This window comes from Chenopodium quinoa, unplaced genomic scaffold, assembly GCF_001683475.1.
Source record: "Chenopodium quinoa cultivar QQ74 unplaced genomic scaffold, ASM168347v1, whole genome shotgun sequence".
Lineage (NCBI taxonomy): Eukaryota > Viridiplantae > Streptophyta > Magnoliopsida > Caryophyllales > Amaranthaceae > Chenopodium > Chenopodium quinoa.
In genome coordinates, this window is record NW_018742484.1 from 4635023 (window position 1) to 4654390 (window position 19368).

At 33.7% G+C, this 19368-nt stretch overlaps 1 protein-coding gene across 1 annotated transcript; it reads left to right on the forward strand.

Moving 5' to 3' along the window:
- Positions 1 to 14040: 14040 nt before the first annotated feature.
- Positions 14041 to 18054, forward strand: LOC110719491 (RHOMBOID-like protein 2). The gene is made up of 5 exons (XM_021898448.1): positions 14041 to 14623; positions 16307 to 16470; positions 16586 to 16749; positions 17064 to 17314; positions 17643 to 18054. Exons 1-5 carry the CDS (start codon positions 14322 to 14324, stop codon positions 17752 to 17754), a joined length of 993 nt encoding a protein of 330 aa, XP_021754140.1. The 5' UTR covers positions 14041 to 14321; the 3' UTR covers positions 17755 to 18054.
- Positions 18055 to 19368: the final 1314 nt, after the last annotated feature.

A 19368-nucleotide genomic window follows, 5' to 3' on the forward strand; every position in this document is an offset into this window, starting at 1 on the left:
CCAACTGTTAAGGGTTACGTACTCTAACGGAAAAATGAGGCTTCTCTTGTAAACAAGTGAAATTTAATTTATTCAATTGATTTTATTTGTATAATAAATTGGGGTATTCATATAAATAAAATAAGATTGCCTTTACGATAACCGAGTTACTCATATGAATGAATAAATATACTTGTATATCTTATAAACAATTGAACATTGGCCACACACAAGACTTGCTTGATTTTTATTTTTAGAGAAAACATGATAAAAGTCTCTTTTCTCATTTATGAGGTATTTATATAAATATCACAAGATAATCTTTTAAAATTAATTTAAACTCTTAAATCTCATTTGTTAGTCTTGTTTAAGTGACAATTGAATATTTGTAAATTCTAAATTAAATTGTAACATTCTCTTTTCATTGGCTAAAATGTATGTTTTAGCATCCCATGTGGCACTATAAAATCTCTTGAATATATATATACACGCTGATGGGAAAAATAGAAAATATCTTTATTTTTGGAAAGCAAGTAAGAAATTATAAGTAATAAATATGATATATTTATTTCATAAAAGCATTTAATGATTGATGATACAATAGCAGAGTAAAATTAATAGGTAATAAGTTATAACTATGATATCTCAATCCGAAGCAATTCAAGAAGGGCAAAAGTAATAAGTAATAAATATGATATCTTAATTTCATAGAAAAACAGATTGGAAAATAATAGGTAATACATATGAGATCTCAATCTTAAGAAAGCAGAGAAATTATCGGTAATAAAATGATATCTTAATCATAGAAAATCATATTAGAAACAATAGGTAATATATATATGAATATTATGACATCTTAATCCTAGGAAAGCAGATATCTTGATCATAGAAAAACATATCAGAAATAATACATATAATATCTCCATCTTAGAAAGCATATAGAGCAGAAATTGTAGGTAATAAATATGATATGGATTGATATCTTAATAATAGGAAAGCATATTAGAAATAATTGGTAATATATATGAGTAATGTGATATCTTAATTTTAGGAAAGCAGAGAAGAAATAATAGATGCTAATAAATATGATACGGTTTTTACATCATATAACCCCGATTACTCACCATACATTCTTGGACTTTTTCAAATACACCATATACCTTCGAGTTTTCAAAAAAAAATGCACCACATACCTTTTGATTACTAGCAGATGGTATTTCTGATATTTTGTAGTCTTTAGGGTTAATTATACCCTTAAATCACCCCAAATCCCTTTCCCCACCCCCGGAACAAACTATCCTCCTTTCCTTACCTACGAAACCACTCTAGATCTCCTTTCCCCACCCCCAAAACCAATCTTACAAAAGTGGTTTTGGAGATATGGGGTGGTATATTAAGGGTTGGAGTGAGGGTGGAAGTTTCGAGGGTAGGAGAAGGGATTCAGGGTGATTTTGTGGCATAATTTATTAAACTCTATTCATCTTGTAGTCGTTAAGAATATATGATAAATATATAAACTGAAAATTCGAAAATATTTGGTGAAAAATAATGGTGAAAACCATCTCCCTTTGTTTCAAAATTAATGTACAGTTTTTTATTGGTTGAAATGAAGGATGTTGCATTCTATATTTAATAATAAAAGTAAATTCCTCATCCTTTATCTCTGCTACGGAGTTGTACTTTCTATTCAATCAAGCGTGTGAGGTTAATATACTTGTATATTTTTTATGCTCCTCAATGATTATAATCAAGATTCAAGAAGATGAGGAATCTTTAGTGTTAAGAAATAAAGTTAAAGAAGCCGCCAAAATGGTATCCAAAATATAGGAGACTTCCAATCTTTGTTCTTGTCTGATACGGAGTACTATTGTATTTGAGGCTTTAAAGTAAGATATACGCGTTGTCCGTAAACGTTGATTGCCGGGTAACACACGTGAAAACGCGGCAGCCACCTGATGCACTATACCTATACTTGCTTCTTATCATATTTTATTGTCAACTTGTTTCATTTTTATCCATTTTATTCCTAAACACTTTAGACTATGGCCAAGACTTTTAATAGATCAATTGGTTATTAAAATAAAATATTTGTACCAAGAAATGGAAACATTTAGAATCTTTTATCAGTAATGTATAATTACTATTATGTCTGAAAAAGTTTGTCATTATCGTGATGAGTTAGTAATTTTTTTTTAAAATTTTAATTGTACACTAAATTCACCTTGCATAAGTAATTTGTTATAAAGCGACCCTACACTTTATATTCAAAGAAAGTATAACAGTATTCAAGAGAAGGAAAATGAATCATTTCGTTTGTGTAGCAATTTGAGTCAAGTCAAATTAGATAATTGTCGGATCAATTGCCAATAATTCATTAATATGACAAATAAATCAGTTTCATTCTATTCATATTCCAGTGATGGTAAATTGATTTCAATTTAAGTATGTGATGGACATGCAAAACTCTTTCAAAAAAAAAGGTCCTAAAATGGTCCTTAAGTTTTACTCTTAAAGTTGCAAGTAACACAATTACCTTTTCATTATTTAGACTTTATCCTTGTTTTAATAAGCTTATATCCATTTCAATATCAAAATTTGGGCAAAGGGCTTTATTCGATCTCATGAAAACAAAGTCATAATAATAAGTACTTGCAGATAAAGATAAAACTTTTTCCCCAATATTATTGCTGTTAAAAAATAATTTTTTTTATTTACAATCATGAAGTACTATTTAAAAAAAAATTAAAAAAAATTAAAAAAAATAAATTACTAGTTAGAATTGTATGTACTCTTACCTAATTAGTTGATACGCATCCTAATGATATGGGTAAAAAGGTTGCTTCATCTGCTACTTACTTCCCCTACCTCTACAAATAGCTAGTTAGCACAAAAAGTTGATGAGAAGTAATTTTCAAAACTTTTATAAGTTTCAACAACTCCTATATGTATATCATAGCATTGCCTTTTTAACATCTATTGCTATAAATAATTATGTAATGTGGACCCTCTAAATTATTTAATTCTCATTTTTGGTGGATTTTGCTAGAAAAGAATTTTGTCTCATTTCAACATCTTTGTGCATTTTCCACACGCTTCACCTAATTATAGCTAGTGGGAAGATGTTGCTAAATTTAATTATTTTTAGAAAAAAAGGAACATAAAGAACTATAATCAATGTAGTTTAAGTTGATGGAAGGAATTTCTCAAAGCTAGTTTAAACTTAATCCATTACAATTTACAAACTATCATTACAAAGAGTAAGGGATAGCTCAAGTAGTTAGAGTTTTCCTTCTATTTTCAAGAAATCTTGGGATCAATTCTCATCACTTGTCTTTGACTATTGTTTTTATTTTGATGTAAATTACTTCTACTCCTTATTATTTTTATGCTAATTAACAATATAATCTCTTAACACAATTTATGGATGAGATTAGATCATGTATATAGACAACTAACTGGATAAAAATTTAATAACCCATTTTACTGTGTTTTAAGTAATTTTGATTCATCCGTGTGTAAAATTATGCGTCAAGAGGCGCAGTGTTAGTATTTTAGAACGATGTATATAAGTCATTCTATAACGATGTATATAAGCCATTCTACACTTCAAAATTATGGTGTAACTTTTTGTCACTTAATATATTAACACAATATGAGTGCTCGCTTGTAGTTGATGATTTTTTTTAGTTCAATTCCAAATAAATATTTATTTTGTTGGTGTTTAAAAAGCCACAAGTGAAGATGTGAGAATCGATCCCGGCCAGAATCTCCTAGAATCGGAAGGAAAGCTCTAACCACTTGAGCTATCCCTCACTCTCTTCAAATACATATTTATGCTCGGACTATACTGCAATTGAATCACGGTATTTGACCAAAATCAATAATTCATAATTTTTTGTTTTGGCTGTTTTCTTGTTATTTAATCTCAAATTGCGTATTAGTCACATGTTATGAGGTTAGTTTGCTTGGTCAAATGAGAGCCATATCATAATATCTTATATGATTAAATTTTGCCTACTCTATAATTAACCATTTTTTTATTTTTTATTATAATATTACCGCCATTATAATGAATTTACATAATATAAATAGTTGTATTTTGACATTCTACAGAATAGTAATCAAACAAAAAATAATTATGATAAAAAATAATGACTTTGAAATTAAGAAGCATCTTCTCCATATAGAGTTTCGTCTAAGAGGAAATGAATCTTCAATGCAATAAACCTAGAAGACATGTATGATGATATGATTTGAGTTGTCACATTCAATATTAATAGGATTAATATTGCTAGTCATATATATATATATATATATATATATATATATATATATATATTCGGTGAGAAATACTCTTATGGTGAAAAGTATGAGAAGATCTGATACATCATAAACACATTGCGGGTACATTGACTAAAAATTATAGATACATTAGAAATTCATTGCAATACATCAATTATTTATTATAGATACATCAAAAAAATTACTCGTACTTTAGATACAATAAAAACACATTACGGATACATTGACTATTCACTATAGATACATCAAAAAGTCTGTTTAGGTACATTAAAATAAATAAACCCAATGCAAGTATACTAAAAGACCATTATTGTGAATATCACCTGCACTATGAAAACTTGCTTAATTAAAAACACAGTTAATGAAGGTAAACCTAATTAGTCTTCATGATTCAATTTGGGAATTATGTTTTAATTAGCTAGCGTATTAAATTTATTACTACCTCCGTGAAATATAAAAAATTCCAAAGTTGCAGATAACCATTAACAGAGGTAGTATTATAAAACATTGGACACTTGCAATTCAATTAAATTCAATTAGCTGTTGGTCATCTTCTTCATTCAAACACCATTTAGAGCATAATTCAATTGACCAAAAAACAGAACTAGAACTCTAAACAACAATGGAGGAATTGCAGACAGGGTACAATGAAGCCGATTAAAAACATGAGCCGTTTCGAGCTCCATAGCAGCACTTGAAGTTGATAGGAGGTTGAAGAGAGAGAAAGGTCGAGACAGAAAGGAGGAGAGAGAAAGAAAATGGGAAAGCATTCTAACGGGATCTAGGAATTGTACGAAGGACTTGAAAGTTTTTTGGGACATTAAAGATCTATTGTGGATACATTAAAAATCATTATAGATACATTAAAGAATTTATAGAAATACATCAAATAGATAATGTAGGTACAACAAGAATTAACAGATGACAAATATGGAATGACGCCATTTTCAACTTTCACTGCTCCATGAATTTATGGAAGAAAGGAGAGAGAAAATGAAAATGATACTACCAAAGTATTGACTTAGTTTTTGGGTAGAATCACGTGGAGTATAGTCTGACAAAAGGGAAGGATAATGTTTATATAATTACCAATATGCTATTACTAACACGGGAGTATTATTATTTGTCAGATCTAATTGATCCAACAGCTACGGGTGCTTCTCACACTTCTCACCTTAATTGTATTTCTCACATGGGCCTAAGTGAGTCTCTCTCCCTCTCTCTCTCTCTATATATATGTATGTTTTGTTTGATTCACATTGAAATTTATAACCGGTTGTGTTCATAGTGATGTTCAACCTCCAATTTGATCGAAAAATCAAAATCATTAATTTTTGTAATTCAATTGTCAGTTTCTTGTGAAAATCTGATGCCCTTTAGGATGAGGTGAGAGAAAGCCCAGATTAAAAGAGAGAAAGCTTAAATTAAGGGGGAGACATCCTATCCATGAAGCACATAAAAAAGAGTTGTGATTTTTTTCTTAAAAAAACAGAGCATTATATATATATATATATATATATGTGTGTGTGTGTGTGTGTGGGATCATGTGAGAACACATCCCTTATGTGAGAACCCCAACTTATGTGAGAATAAATCTAGACCTTTGAATTTTTTAAATCTAAGGACTGTGATTATTCCCTAAAAAATCAAAACCAAAAGAGTATACCAACCCCCTTATTTCTCTCTTTCTTTCTCTCTCCTTACCTTCTCTTTCTCTCTCTTCTCACCTATTGTTCAGTATACATCATCAATTTCACGCCATTAATTTCAAAGAAATTAAGCTTCAACTTCTAATCAACCATGGCGTATTTGTACTGTGCTCATATCACCATCGTCTTCGCATCATTAAAAAAACAAGGAAATTAAGCTCGAATTCAGGTTGATAATTGCGTCTTTGAGCTCCAATCGGCGACGATTATGTTTGCCATCAACATCATTGTTATTAACTTTGCAACATCAATAACAAAGAAACCAAGCTCAAAATTCAGACTAATTATGTCATTTTCGAGCTCCACTTAACGACGATTATGGTCGCGCGTTCCAGTGAAATTTAAAGATTTCGGTGATCGAAAATGAGTTTAATGAGTTTGTATTATGTGATGATAGTATGGAGCAATTTTCTGAGATTCTAATATAAGTTTGTTCATTTTCATTTATGCATTTTTATTATATGTGTTTTTGCTCATTTTAATTTAGTTTGCTCATTTTAATTTCAGTTTGCTCATATATGAAGGATATGAGCAGAACAACATGTATTAAATTAACCTTGTGAACTATCTACTTCAAAAATAGGCAGAAAATAAAGTGCATAATATAAACTAGTATACGGTTGGTCTCTTATGGTCCAACAATTGCTTACATTTTCAGATATAGTAAGTTCAAGGTTTCATATTAGTTTGAATGTTTTAGAATTGTTGCTCATTGATAAATGAACAAAGAATAGTTGCTCATTTGATAAATGAGCAAACAAAACAAAGAAATATTGTTTGCTCATTTAATAAATGAACAAAGAATTATTTGCACATTTATCAAATGAACAAATAAATGTTGCTCATTTGATAAATGAGAAAAAAAAAACAAAGAAAAATAACGTAAAAATAAATTAAATTTTTTTTTTACTCATTTGATAAATGAACAAAGAATTGTTGCTTAAAATGATTGTTTGCTCATTTAATAAATGAACAAAAAATTATTGCTCAAAATGAGCCAAAAAAAAATTTGTAAATTACATTTTTGCCATTACTATATGAACAATCTCAACAGTTGGATCTTGAGGTATTCAATGGTTGAGATTTGTTCTCATATATAATAGGGTTCTCACATATAGACTTATTCTCACCGGATCCCTCCCCTATATACATACATACATACATATATATATATATATATATATATATATATATATATATATATATATATATATATATATATATATATAAGGAAATATTATGAACCATTAGAATTGAGGCTATTGAGCTTGAAATTCTCTACATAAGTGACTTTCAACTAGCACTATCAATCTGCTTGCTTCAAATTAACATACACATTATTTTCTCTCTTCACTACTTATAATCAAGTCACTTTTCATCACATGGTAAATAATTTATTTATCACAATTCTTTCTTTCTTTCTTTCTTTTCTTTTTTTTTTTTAATCAAGAAGGCAAAACAATTACAATCCCTTCCTTGCTGCTGTAGCAAGTAGGTGGGTTTCCTGTACTCTACATCTACTAACCTTCCTTATAACAAAGTGCCTAAGAGTAATAGTTTTTTTTTTCTTCATTTCATGTACTACCTGTTTTACTTCCCTTGTAGCTTTTCTTTCTTCATTGAATGCGATTACCAACTCCTTTAAGTTCGTTAGCATGGTCATCGATCTCCCTGCTAGAACAGGGCTTTATAAGGCCATCAGTGCTGCTTCCGCTTCTGCTTGTGTTGGTGAAGTTGCAAAAATCGGGGCCTTCCCTCTATCAATTACAACACCTATTTCCTTGATTACCCATCCTGCTGCTGCTCTCCATGACTTGTGTGCTTGAGTCACATTCTTTTCCCAGGCATCGTCAATGAGGATAGTGAGGTCCTCATTACATACACCACCATTTGAGCTCCAATATGGGTTAGCCTTGGCATCATCCATTGTAGCATTGATATTTGTGTTTTCAGAGCTTATTACAATTAAGTTAGTGGAGTTAACCCACCTGGTAAACCACTGGTTTGCAAGAGACAAAATGTTAGCCAGTTTAACGGCTTGGTTTTTAAAAATAACGTTATTTCTAGTGAGCCATAGGCTCCATAGGATGCAGACGAACTAAATGGCAGTACTTTCTACCATTTTCCTATTTGAGAAGAAAAAAGACAGGTAGTTCATTATCCATATTTCAATCTTCAGCTCCTCTCCATTTTCTACATTAATTCCTAGCGTGTTGCACTTTTAGACTCTTCTTGCTATCTCACAGTCTCTAAATATGTGTTGGGGAGATTCTTCCATTGATTTACATAACCTGCAAGTGTGGTTAACCATAATACCTCTTTTCATCAGGTTGTTTGCAGTTGGTAACGCATTAACAACTGCTTTCTAGATGAAAATTTTGTGCTTGGGCCATAGTTTTGAGGTCCATAATTTCTTCCAGAAGCTTGTTGATCCTTCACCATTCTCTTTTTGTTGGTCATGCCAGTAGCCTGATTTGATAGAATAGTCTCCAGAATCTGAAGGACCCCAGTCCAGCCATCTTGGTTCATATGCTTTGCCGGGTGGATAGCAAGGATATCTCTGGCCACACTAGGTCGGAACCATTTCCACACCAACCCAGTACGCCAATTTCTATTTTCATCGAGCAGGTCACTTACCATGTTTGGCTTGGCCTCATTATTGTTTTGTTGTCTTTCATTGCACTTGATTAGATTCTTTGTTGTCCACCAATCTTCCTCAATTGCAGTAGATTTCCCATTAGCTATCACTCTTCTTAGTCCTCCTCTCATAGAATGGATACTTTTGAAGATACTTCTCGTTCCCATGACATTGAGGCTATAGTTTCTCCTTTCGTACCTTTTTCAAACCAGCTACTCTTGTATCTAGCTTTAAAGACTTTACTAACCTGTAATTGCGGGTTAGTAAACATACGCCATGCTTGCTTGAAGACTAGATCTTTATTGAGGCAATTTATGTTCCTAAGCCCAACACCTCCATCGTACTTGTGTTTTTCCAGAGTAGTAGATTTCCTCAAGTAAATCGGTCTTCTTCCCATAGATATGCCCACCAAAATTTGAGCAACAGTGAAGAGATTTTCTTTAAGGTTGATTTTGGTAGGAGGTAAGCACTTAGAAGATGGCTAGCCATGGCTACGAGAATGCCATTTATTAGGACTAACCCAACTTGAGAGAAGTTGAGAAATTTCCATGAGGAAAGTTTACTTGTGATTTTTTCCACAAGGCCATTAAATGTAGCTGTTGACCTCCCATCTACATCCATGAGGCAGCCTAGATAAGTGCCCATTTGATCATTATCCTTCACACCAAGGGTCTTCTTGGGTATCTTCTTGAATTTATTTGGCTTATTCTTCGAGAAAATAACGTAGGATTTGTTAGATTCACAATCTCACCTGAGATAGCACAAAACTTATCAAGGCTTTCCTTCATTACTTTGAAGTTCTCAATGTCCGCCTTGGAAGAACAATGCATCATCGGTGAAGAAAATATGAGATAAATAGGGCCCCAATCTTGCTACTTTGATGCCTCTCAAAATAGAAGATTGTTGCAGATGGTGGAGTTTCCTTAACAATACTTCCATACATAGTATGAAAAGATAGGGTGAGAGATTGTCGAAGCCCTGCTTTTGGAATAATCTTTTTTGAGGGCTCTCCAATGATAAGAATATGATAAGAAACCGTGGTTATGCACAACATTATCCAGTTTATCCAAACCTCCAGAAACTTCAATTGGATGAGGACATTCTTGACAAAAGACCAACTTATTCTGTCATATGCTTTATTAAGATCGACCTTAAAGATGCTTTCGAACTTCCCAGACTTTGCTTTCTTTTTTATCTTATGAAGCATCTCGTGGCTTAGCATACAACTGTCATTTATTGATCTCCTCGGCACAAACGCATTTTGGTTATCACCAACCAGATCACCTATGAGGCTATGATGCCCCTGAGTCTCTTCACAAGACAGTTTGATATGATTTTATATGAAGTGTTTCATAGGCTGATTGGTATGAATTTCAAGACCAGTTATAGACTATTCACCTTGGGAATGAGGGCTATGAAGGTTTCTTTCATCTTATTGAGTAAGAATCCCTCTCTGAAAAAAGCAGAACAAGAGTTGAAGACATTGTCGCCAACTGTTTTCCAATTTTATTGGAAAAAAGAGGGAGGGACTCCATCAGGTCCCGGCGATTTGTGCCCTTTCATGCTGAAGGCCGCTTGCTTGACTTCAGTTTTTGAGAATGGTTTCATAAGCCAATCTATGTGATCATCTATTAGACTTGGGATGGGGTTCTTCCATTCTTCCCAAACATTATTATTCCACTCCTGCATGCTACCTACATTAAAAAGCTCATCAAAAAAATTAGTAAATAATGAGTGTATATTGCTGTCCTTAGTGATCCAGTTTCCCTCTCCATCCTTTATTCCTTTTATCTCATTTCTCGATTTTCTGGTGGTCACACATTTATAGAAAAAAGAGGTATTAAGGTCGGAGAGGCTGTCCCATTTGGTCCTTGCCCTTTGCATACAATACTCCTGCTTGATGACAGTGTCAGCAAGGATATTTTTCCTTTTTAAAGCCTCATGAGTTGCTTTAGCCATGGAGGAGATATCCTTTTGATTTTCAGCAACTTCATCGTTTTTATGCTATACCCAAATTATAATTGGAAATTTCCTTGACTATAGGAAATTCTCACAACAAAGAATACAAGACTGGGTGTCTGATCATTGGAGTAAGAATGGTAGTATTAAGGTGGAAAAAATGGGGAATCTCTTCTTTTTCCACTGTTCAGATGATCGTCACTGGACGAACCTTCAATTAATCTAGACTGCTTCTTACCAGGCGGCCTTTATCATCTTCAAAGCGTGGCTTATGGGAAGTGACCCATCAAGTATTGATTTCTCTTCTGCTGATCTCTGGGTTGTCATCGGAAAAATTCCGCCATTTAATCGCAGGTAACATGGTGTGGGTACCTACTAAGTATGAGAATATTTTCATTGCTTGCACAATTTGTGGTAAAATTGGGCACAAGAAATCAGCTTGTAAGCTATGGGATCCCATCGTGCACCCAACTCATAACCCAAGAAAGATAGCTGCACTGAGAAATTGTGAGAAACTCATAACTACAAGATTAAACCTCCGTATCGAACCCCCCATAGTCTATTATAAGACTTCCCCTTTCATAAAAAGAAGCCTGGAAAGAAAGAGTGGTTCAACCCATGTACCCAAAAACAAATTCACAAAAAAAATAAAACCAAACCAATTCACCATCAACCATACTCAGAAAATAAAACTATACCACCCAGACTCTTATTATATCCAACCAAAAAAGAAATTCAAGCTGAGTAATCCCTCCCTGACCATTAATCCTGAACCCTATGCTATCGCTACGATCTCCCATCCAAGAAAGAGGTTGTATTTTTCTGGAAATAGCTTTCGGAAAAGGAGAAAATTATCTCCGTCGATGAGTGGCCATCCCAAGAAGCAAGATATCTAAGCACCACCACAAACAACCAACTAAATTCAAAAGAATGCCTCGTGAAAGTGCGAACTTCTATTTCCAAGCACTGCCCAGAGAAAAAGACCGACATCCTCCTACATATCACCCAAAAGGTACCCCTCTTTTCACTTCCCAAATTTTTTCTTGCTTCTCCCAATTTCTTAACTGCCATTTTCCCCCCATGCGCAATTAATAATGGTATCTCCGATCCCATTTCCCTGTTACCAAGTCCAACCAACTCCACTCCCTTTCTTGGGCACAGTAATTTGTTAATAAGATTAGTTAATCCTAACCACCCAACTACTCATAATTACCGTGCTAAACCTCCCTATTTAAACTGGTTTAACCTTAATCAAATCACACCAAATCTATTCTCTCTAAACCTTTCCTCTTCTGGCAATCATACCATTTTTAGTAATTAAATCTCCTCCTTTGTCCCGATGGAAAACAAGCCAAAATCAAAAGATACCCTCCTAGATAGGCCACCACCATGAATCTGCTTTTCCCATCAACCTGAACGAGTGGGTCGTACTAAAAAAATATGACAAACTCCTCATGCCAAACAACCTACCTTCTGACCCCTTTAAGCCTCAAACCAAACTTCCAAACTTACCAAGACAGGCTAACCCAACATAGAAAGGAAAAGAGGTATTGATTGTTTCTTCAGAAAGCTCTGATATAGACACTGATGGCACTGGCCATTCGATCCAAATAGCTTGTTCTTTTCCCCCTCTAAGCCTCTACCCCTTCCGTGCCTTGACCAAGACTTCTCGAACTCTCTGTTCAACTCTGATATGCTCATCTCAAATCCCCCAAACTCCCCTACTTCAGAAGAAGAATTCCTCTCATCCATCTCTGATTTCCCTCTCGAAGATGCTTTAGATTTAGACCTGAATAAACCACCAAAATGAGACTTCAACCTCAATTTCCCACCACCTAGAACCAGCTAGATGAAGAGAGGGAATAAAGTGGCGCGAAAACTCTTGAAAGAAAGGAAGGTTAGGGTGCTTCTTAATAAAATTGCTGGTCTGCTATGCGTGACATCCTTGATGAAGAAGGATAATCTAGCCCGGACTATGAAATTTCTAGAACAAGGAAGAAAATTCGAAAGAACTTCCATGGTGCAAGGAAATGTAGCTTCGGTTACTCTGTGATGATGAACCTGACAATGTATTCTCTTTTGACTCTAAGGGCGTGGTGGCTGGCCCTAATCATCCCCCGACTGAAGGATGAGGTACCTGGCGTGGAATTGTAGGGGACTAGCTGCCGCCAACCCCCCTGCAATTCCCTTCCTCAAATGGTTGGTGGACTGCTCGAATTTAGACATCCTGTTTCTGTCAGAAACTAAATCATCTACAATGCATCTAGACCCAATTTTCCATTCATGGGGCTATCAGCATAGTAGTAGTGTAGATTCTCTAGATTCTAAGGGGGGAATTTATCTTTTTTGGAATAAAAATGTAGATGTCAAAGTCTTGTTTCAGGATGTCAACTATTTCTTTTGCTCTATTAATGATGAATTTAAACAGTTTTCTTATGCCTTGTTTGTCTATGGCTCACCTTATATAAATGAAAGACAATATGTTTGGCTTAATTTGAGAGCTATTATCTAGGCTCACCCGGGAAATATCCTGGCAGCAGGGGATTTCAATCAAACCGAAAATTCGAGCCAAAAACTGTGAGGCAATAAAACAGCTATTCATTTTATGAAATGGAAACGTGAGTGTGGACTTTCAGATCTCCCTTCCCATGGGGTGAGATATACTTGACAAACAACAGGGAAAACAATGCTACTATTCTTGAAACCTTAGCTTGGACAGGTCCTATGGGAATGATAATTGGAGAACCCTGTACCCTAATGCTTTCACGCTCAATCTCCCTATCCTTATCTCTTATCACAACCCCATCATCATATCCACTTCTCAAATAGCTACCAAGATAAAGAGACCCTATAAAATAGAAGCCTGGTGCCTCAATTTCAAAGAAATCGAAGATGAGATTGAGGTAAAATGGAAAAAACCCCAGAATGGTTCTGCTATATTTTCTCTCCAACGAAAACTCCAAGCATCCTTTCATTTATCACAATTCAATTCAAACTCTTTTACTAAAGTTGGCTCTTGCTTATGAACTTTTCTAATTACAATATTTACTACAACATTTAGGCTAGTGTATAGTTTTACACACATCACATTCTCCTCCTCAAGTGATTACTAACATAATACACTTGCTTAATCAATAAAATTACTCATACTCCATAAAATATAATATCAACATGACATTTATATTGATTTGCAAACCAAGTTACATTTTTATAATTAAATGAACAAAAGTACTCATATACAGTCTGGATCCTAATACTGCTTAATCAATATGACAATAGCCATAAATAGATATATATAGTAAAAAAAACACATTAAAATATGAAACAACATGCAAGTGTAATTTTACACCCGAGTAAAGATAGGATCTTCTCCCCTCTTCACCATATAGGTCATTATCCATTACATAAAACGCGATTAAGACATGGTTATATACATAAATAATTGTTACAAAATTCATAGAAACACAGGACAAATTAGCTGGGATTTGATCAATTTTAAGTCAATCACAACACAACCTCTTCAAACTCTCTCACTTTCTCTCTCCTCTCTTCTCTCCCAATTTCTCCCCTGTAAGAGTAACTTCACCGACTCGCATCAAATTCAATTCAATACCCACCCAATCACCAACAGCCACTTCATCTTCTTCCTCATATATCAACCACTCTCAATTCTTCTTCAATCCACCGTTAAAATTTAGAGAGAGAAAATCCATCAAACAATCAATTAATTAAACATGGGTAGTAGAGATCCAGAGAAGAGCAGAAATGTTAACGTGAATAACATTAATTACTCAAATCAGTCGAATTACCCAGTTGCAGCATCTGCGTATCTCATTGAATCTTCTGCAAGACAATGGACATCTTGGTTGGTACCCATGATTGTTGTTGCAAATGTTGCCATGTTTATAATTGTTATGTTCGTCAACAATTGCCCTAAAAATAATTTTGGGTTTAATTCTTGTGTTGCTCGATTTCTGGGTCGCTTCTCTTTTCAACCTCTTAATGAGAATCCTCTTCTCGGCCCTTCTTCTAACACGTAATTTTCTACCCCCTTTTTTTTTGGGTTGATTTTAGTTGTTTTTATCTGGGTTTTTGATCTATTGATGTTTTTTCTTGTGATATTGCCTTCTTTTAGCTGATTTATACTGAGTTTAGCTTGTTTTTGGGCTTTTATTGTGATTTTGTTCTTCTTTCAAGCTGATTTAGTGTAGGTTTATGATGAATTTAGCTTTTCTTTTGGACTTTTATTGTGATTTTGTTCTTCTTTTCAGCTAATTTAGTGTAAGTATATATAATAAATGTTATTAGATTGAATTTAGTCAGTTTTTAGCTTGAATTTAGTTTATTTAGTATGTGGTTTTACAGAATTGTTGTGGGGTTTCTTGTTATTGCTCAATCTTTGTAAATTTAATGTGGGTTTCTTATTAATTGATTTGGGGTTTTAAATTTTTTAGTGATTGGTGTGGTTAGTAATCTCAAAGTATTTGCTTTTGCTTGATTTTTACTGCTAAAGTATATGTTCACGAACTTTTGTTTGATTAGGTGTTTGGGAGTATGATTATTAATTCATGGTATGAAGCTGTCACCTTCAAACAGTCTTTATTGATTCAATCATGGGATTGATCCTCAATTTTATGCTTTCATTCCATATTAAAAAGCAAAAAAATCAGCTTTGATTTGTTTTTGACTCGTATATGTGATGACTGGGTTTATTTGCAAATAGAAAACCATTTTGAATATGTCTTGCTTGCTTTTTTGGTTGATATTGTTGCATGTACTTGGTGAATGGTGAGCATTACATAAGTATTATATTGCTTACATATCTATGGACTTTTTTTTTTTTGTTTGAATATTTCTTCCTTGTATGCATACCATTATGTCATTGTGCTTGGCTGGATAATGGAAAAGTTTACTATTGTAAGTCAAGATACTTTTAACGGAAGAAGTGTGTGTTTGTGAAAAGCTTTACTAATTTGAACTGTCAAGTGACTGTAGCATGTACTAATAAGTTAGCTTGTGGGTTAAAATTAATTTCCGTACTCTCTCAACTCCTTGATAATCATAATTTGATTGTTACAACTATAAAGGAGTATAATATTAATATCTATTTTGAAACAATAATAATGATGGCGTAGTCTCAAGGGAAATGAATGAGAAGTTTTAATCAAAAACTCAAAGTATATAACCGAAGTACCAAACTTAGCCGTTGTCATAAACTCTCAACTTAATATCAGTTTGGGATACTTATTAGTCCTTATACTTATCAGTCCTTTTATTCATAGCCCTAACGGCTATAATTAGCAAAAAAAAACTTTAAACAATACTTTGGCATTATAGGTGTTAGTTACCAGTAAAGATGATTGTTTTGATGTGCATTAGTTAACTAAATAGGATCTCACTATGGGTTGTACTGAATATGACTTAGAATGACATTATGGGGTAGCTGTAGTGTATGAGTATTGTATGTTTAATTTGAGAATTCTAGTTTATGTTGGGTTTAACATTGATTTTCTGGAGAATTGTTTTTGAGATGGGAAAGAATATATTATTAATGAGCATTAGAAAGTTTTTGTGAATTTTTATTGTGTTGTATGAAAATTTCTCCTTGGAATTCCATAGCATAGCAGTATTATCAAACTAGTCAACACTCACACAAAACCATTTCTTTGTTACCCTAAAAATGTCCTTATTTTGATTGGTGCGTAATTGACTCCTGCAGATTAGTGAAACTGGGGGCTCTTAAATGGGATAAGGTGGTACATCAGCATGAAGGCTGGAGACTCATTACATGTATCTGGTTGCATGCTGGTGTAATCCATCTCCTTGTGAATATGTTGAGTTTGGTTTTCATTGGTATCCGCCTTGAACAACAATTTGGATTTGGTATGGTCTCTCTTCTATAATCATAAAACCTATTTTATATCCTCTATGTGTGGCTGACTAAATGTAAAAGTACACTATTGGGCACTCAATTTGTTTTTTATTTTACCCGTGGCAGTGCGAATTGGAATATTATACCTGTGTACAGGTATTGGTGGATCTGTATTGTCTTCACTTTTTCTCCAACAACAAATTTCTGTTGGAGCCTCTGGTGCTTTGTTTGGACTACTTGGTGCAATGCTTTCCGAGCTCTTTACTAATTGGACAATCTATGCAAACAAGGTAACAAATTCTCCGTTTCTATGATCCTTTTTTTTTTTTGACTAACCGTTTCTATGATCTTACTGACAAAGTAAAATTGAACAAGGGTTTTTATATTTGTGTGCTTATTTGATACCTAGTTGATCCAGTCTGGGAGTGTAGCTGATTACTAGCGCTTCAATATTAAACCCTATAGAATCAACTAATTTTTGTTATTGTTTTTTTAGCTATTAACATAACAGTATGTTATAAACACCAATAATTGTAGAATACCTAAAATATGTTGAAGTACACCTCAAGTTTATAAGTCTCTGAGTTTCTTTGCATTTTTGTAGGCCGCTGCGTTGTTCACACTTATAATCATGATCGCAATCAACTTGGCAGTCGGGATCCTTCCTCATGTTGACAACTTTGCACACATTGGAGGATTTATATCAGGATTCCTATTTGGGTTTGTATTACTCTTACGTCCTCGATTTGGGTGGCTGGAGCGTCACGAAATGCCAGAACATGCACGTGTGAAATCCAAATACATGGCATATCAGTTGGTGTTATTCGCTATTGCCGCAGCGCTGCTTGTAGCTGGGTAAGCCTTTTCACTATGATGAAACTCTGCTGGATTTTTGTTCTAGAAGTGTTTTCCTTTGGGATCATACATCTTACATACATACTCCCCGTTTATATGAGCCAACCCGCGGTACCCCCCCGACTCCTTGAGAGATCATACATCATACAGAAATTTGTGTTTGCTGCTCATATTTAATGTTTATTGACCCTTATCCAAACCTAAAGCACCACACTGGTCCTTGGTTAACTGTTGTCAATCATCTTCTCATTTGACTGCACACTGTATGTTCTGTTTCATGTTGTTGGTAGATTGATCAAATAATCATCATATGTGTTGTTTGTCACAGATTTACTGTTGGATTGGTAATGCTCTTCCAAGGGAAGAATGGAAATGACCATTGCAAATGGTGCCGTTACCTGAGCTGTGTGCCAACTTCAAAATGGAAGTGTGGAAACTGAGAAGAAAATGTCAGATTCTCTAATCCCCTTCTTTTCTATGCGTTAATATATGTTCGCTTCCACGTTAGTTTCATGTTTTTTTTTTCCTTCTTTCTCCGCTTTCGGTTTTGGTTTTTATAGATGGATATCGGTTATCATTGTACATGGAGTAGTAGATAGTGATACGTATACCTGTTTTTTTTTTTCCTTTTCTTTTTAATCGGTGTGTTTATAGAATGATTTATTAAATGGAAAGGTGTGTAATTGTTGTCTTATATCACTTATATGTTGTGAATCAGCAACAGTGTAACATCTTTTTTATTCCTTTGTTTGTTTGGTTTTTTTTTTTTTTTTTTTCCGTTTCGACTTTGCAATACTTTCGACGGGCTTTGACTTCCCCCATAGAATAAGTGTTAAGACTCTCTTAAATAGTACGAGTACGTGCAGTAATATACTACAATACACGATTTCAATTTAGTATTTCAAGCATAGGAGTTAAGTCTTTCACGTCAATGCTGATTGAGTCCATTATTCACATCAACATTAAATTTGAATGGGCTAGGTCAATTTCAGTTTGGATCAAAATCTTGTAATAGAGTATAATTTAAGATGTTATTTATGTTTAGGTTTTAGTGAGCTCTAGACGGAAAATAACAGGTGACAAACAGCTAAATAAACAGCATTAAAATTCTTAACCAATCAATCCTAATAAAGAAAATGATGTCCTTTTCGCCCGTCCGAAGAAGAAAATGATGTGTGTGGCTTTCTCTTGTACAATATCAATCATAAATAAAAAATAAATAAATAAAAAAAATAAAATCAGTTAGTTAATTTAAATTACATGGTATAAAATTGCTGAATATACTCCCTTCGTTTTTAAATACTTGCTCCATTTCTCCATGCACGGAGTTTTAGGAGAAATTAGAGAAAGTAATAAAATAGGGAAGTAGTGGAGTAGATGGAAGAATAAAAAATTGTAAAAAACAAAAGTAGTTGAAAGAATTGGAGGAGAGAGAATATGAAATTAATAAAATATGATTTATGGTGGGTCCACTAGTTGTGATAAATGAATTAAATATTGTAAAAGCTTTTCAAATAAGGAAATAGAGCAAGTATTTAACAACAGCCGGAAATGAAAAATAGAGTAAGTATTTAAAAATGGAGGGAGTACTCAAATGATCCCATGAAAATAGGAAAGTATTAGGTAAGAAAAGATGTAGCTGGAGTAGTGGAAGTCTTCATCAGTTGATGTTGGGAAATTTGGAAATTTAGGACCTCATTGTTTGCCACTTTGCTGTCCAATCCTCATCATTTCCTTATAATTTTTAAAAAATACCCCATGATGGTGAATGAAAGCCTATGGAATTAATGCAACGCGTACAATTAGCAATGTTCATGTGGGTGAAGTGGTACTTGTTAAGCAACAATACTATTAAGTGAATAACAAACATTACCATAAAATCACAAGCATTTAAGATGGGGTTGTATACAGCTTGGCTACATGGGTTAATGTGACCGTACCCTGACCGGCACTGTGTTGCCAATAATGATTACCACCACCACCGACAACTAACCTTATTGGAATCCTACCTTACTATTATTTGTAACACTTCAATATTATTATAACTATACACA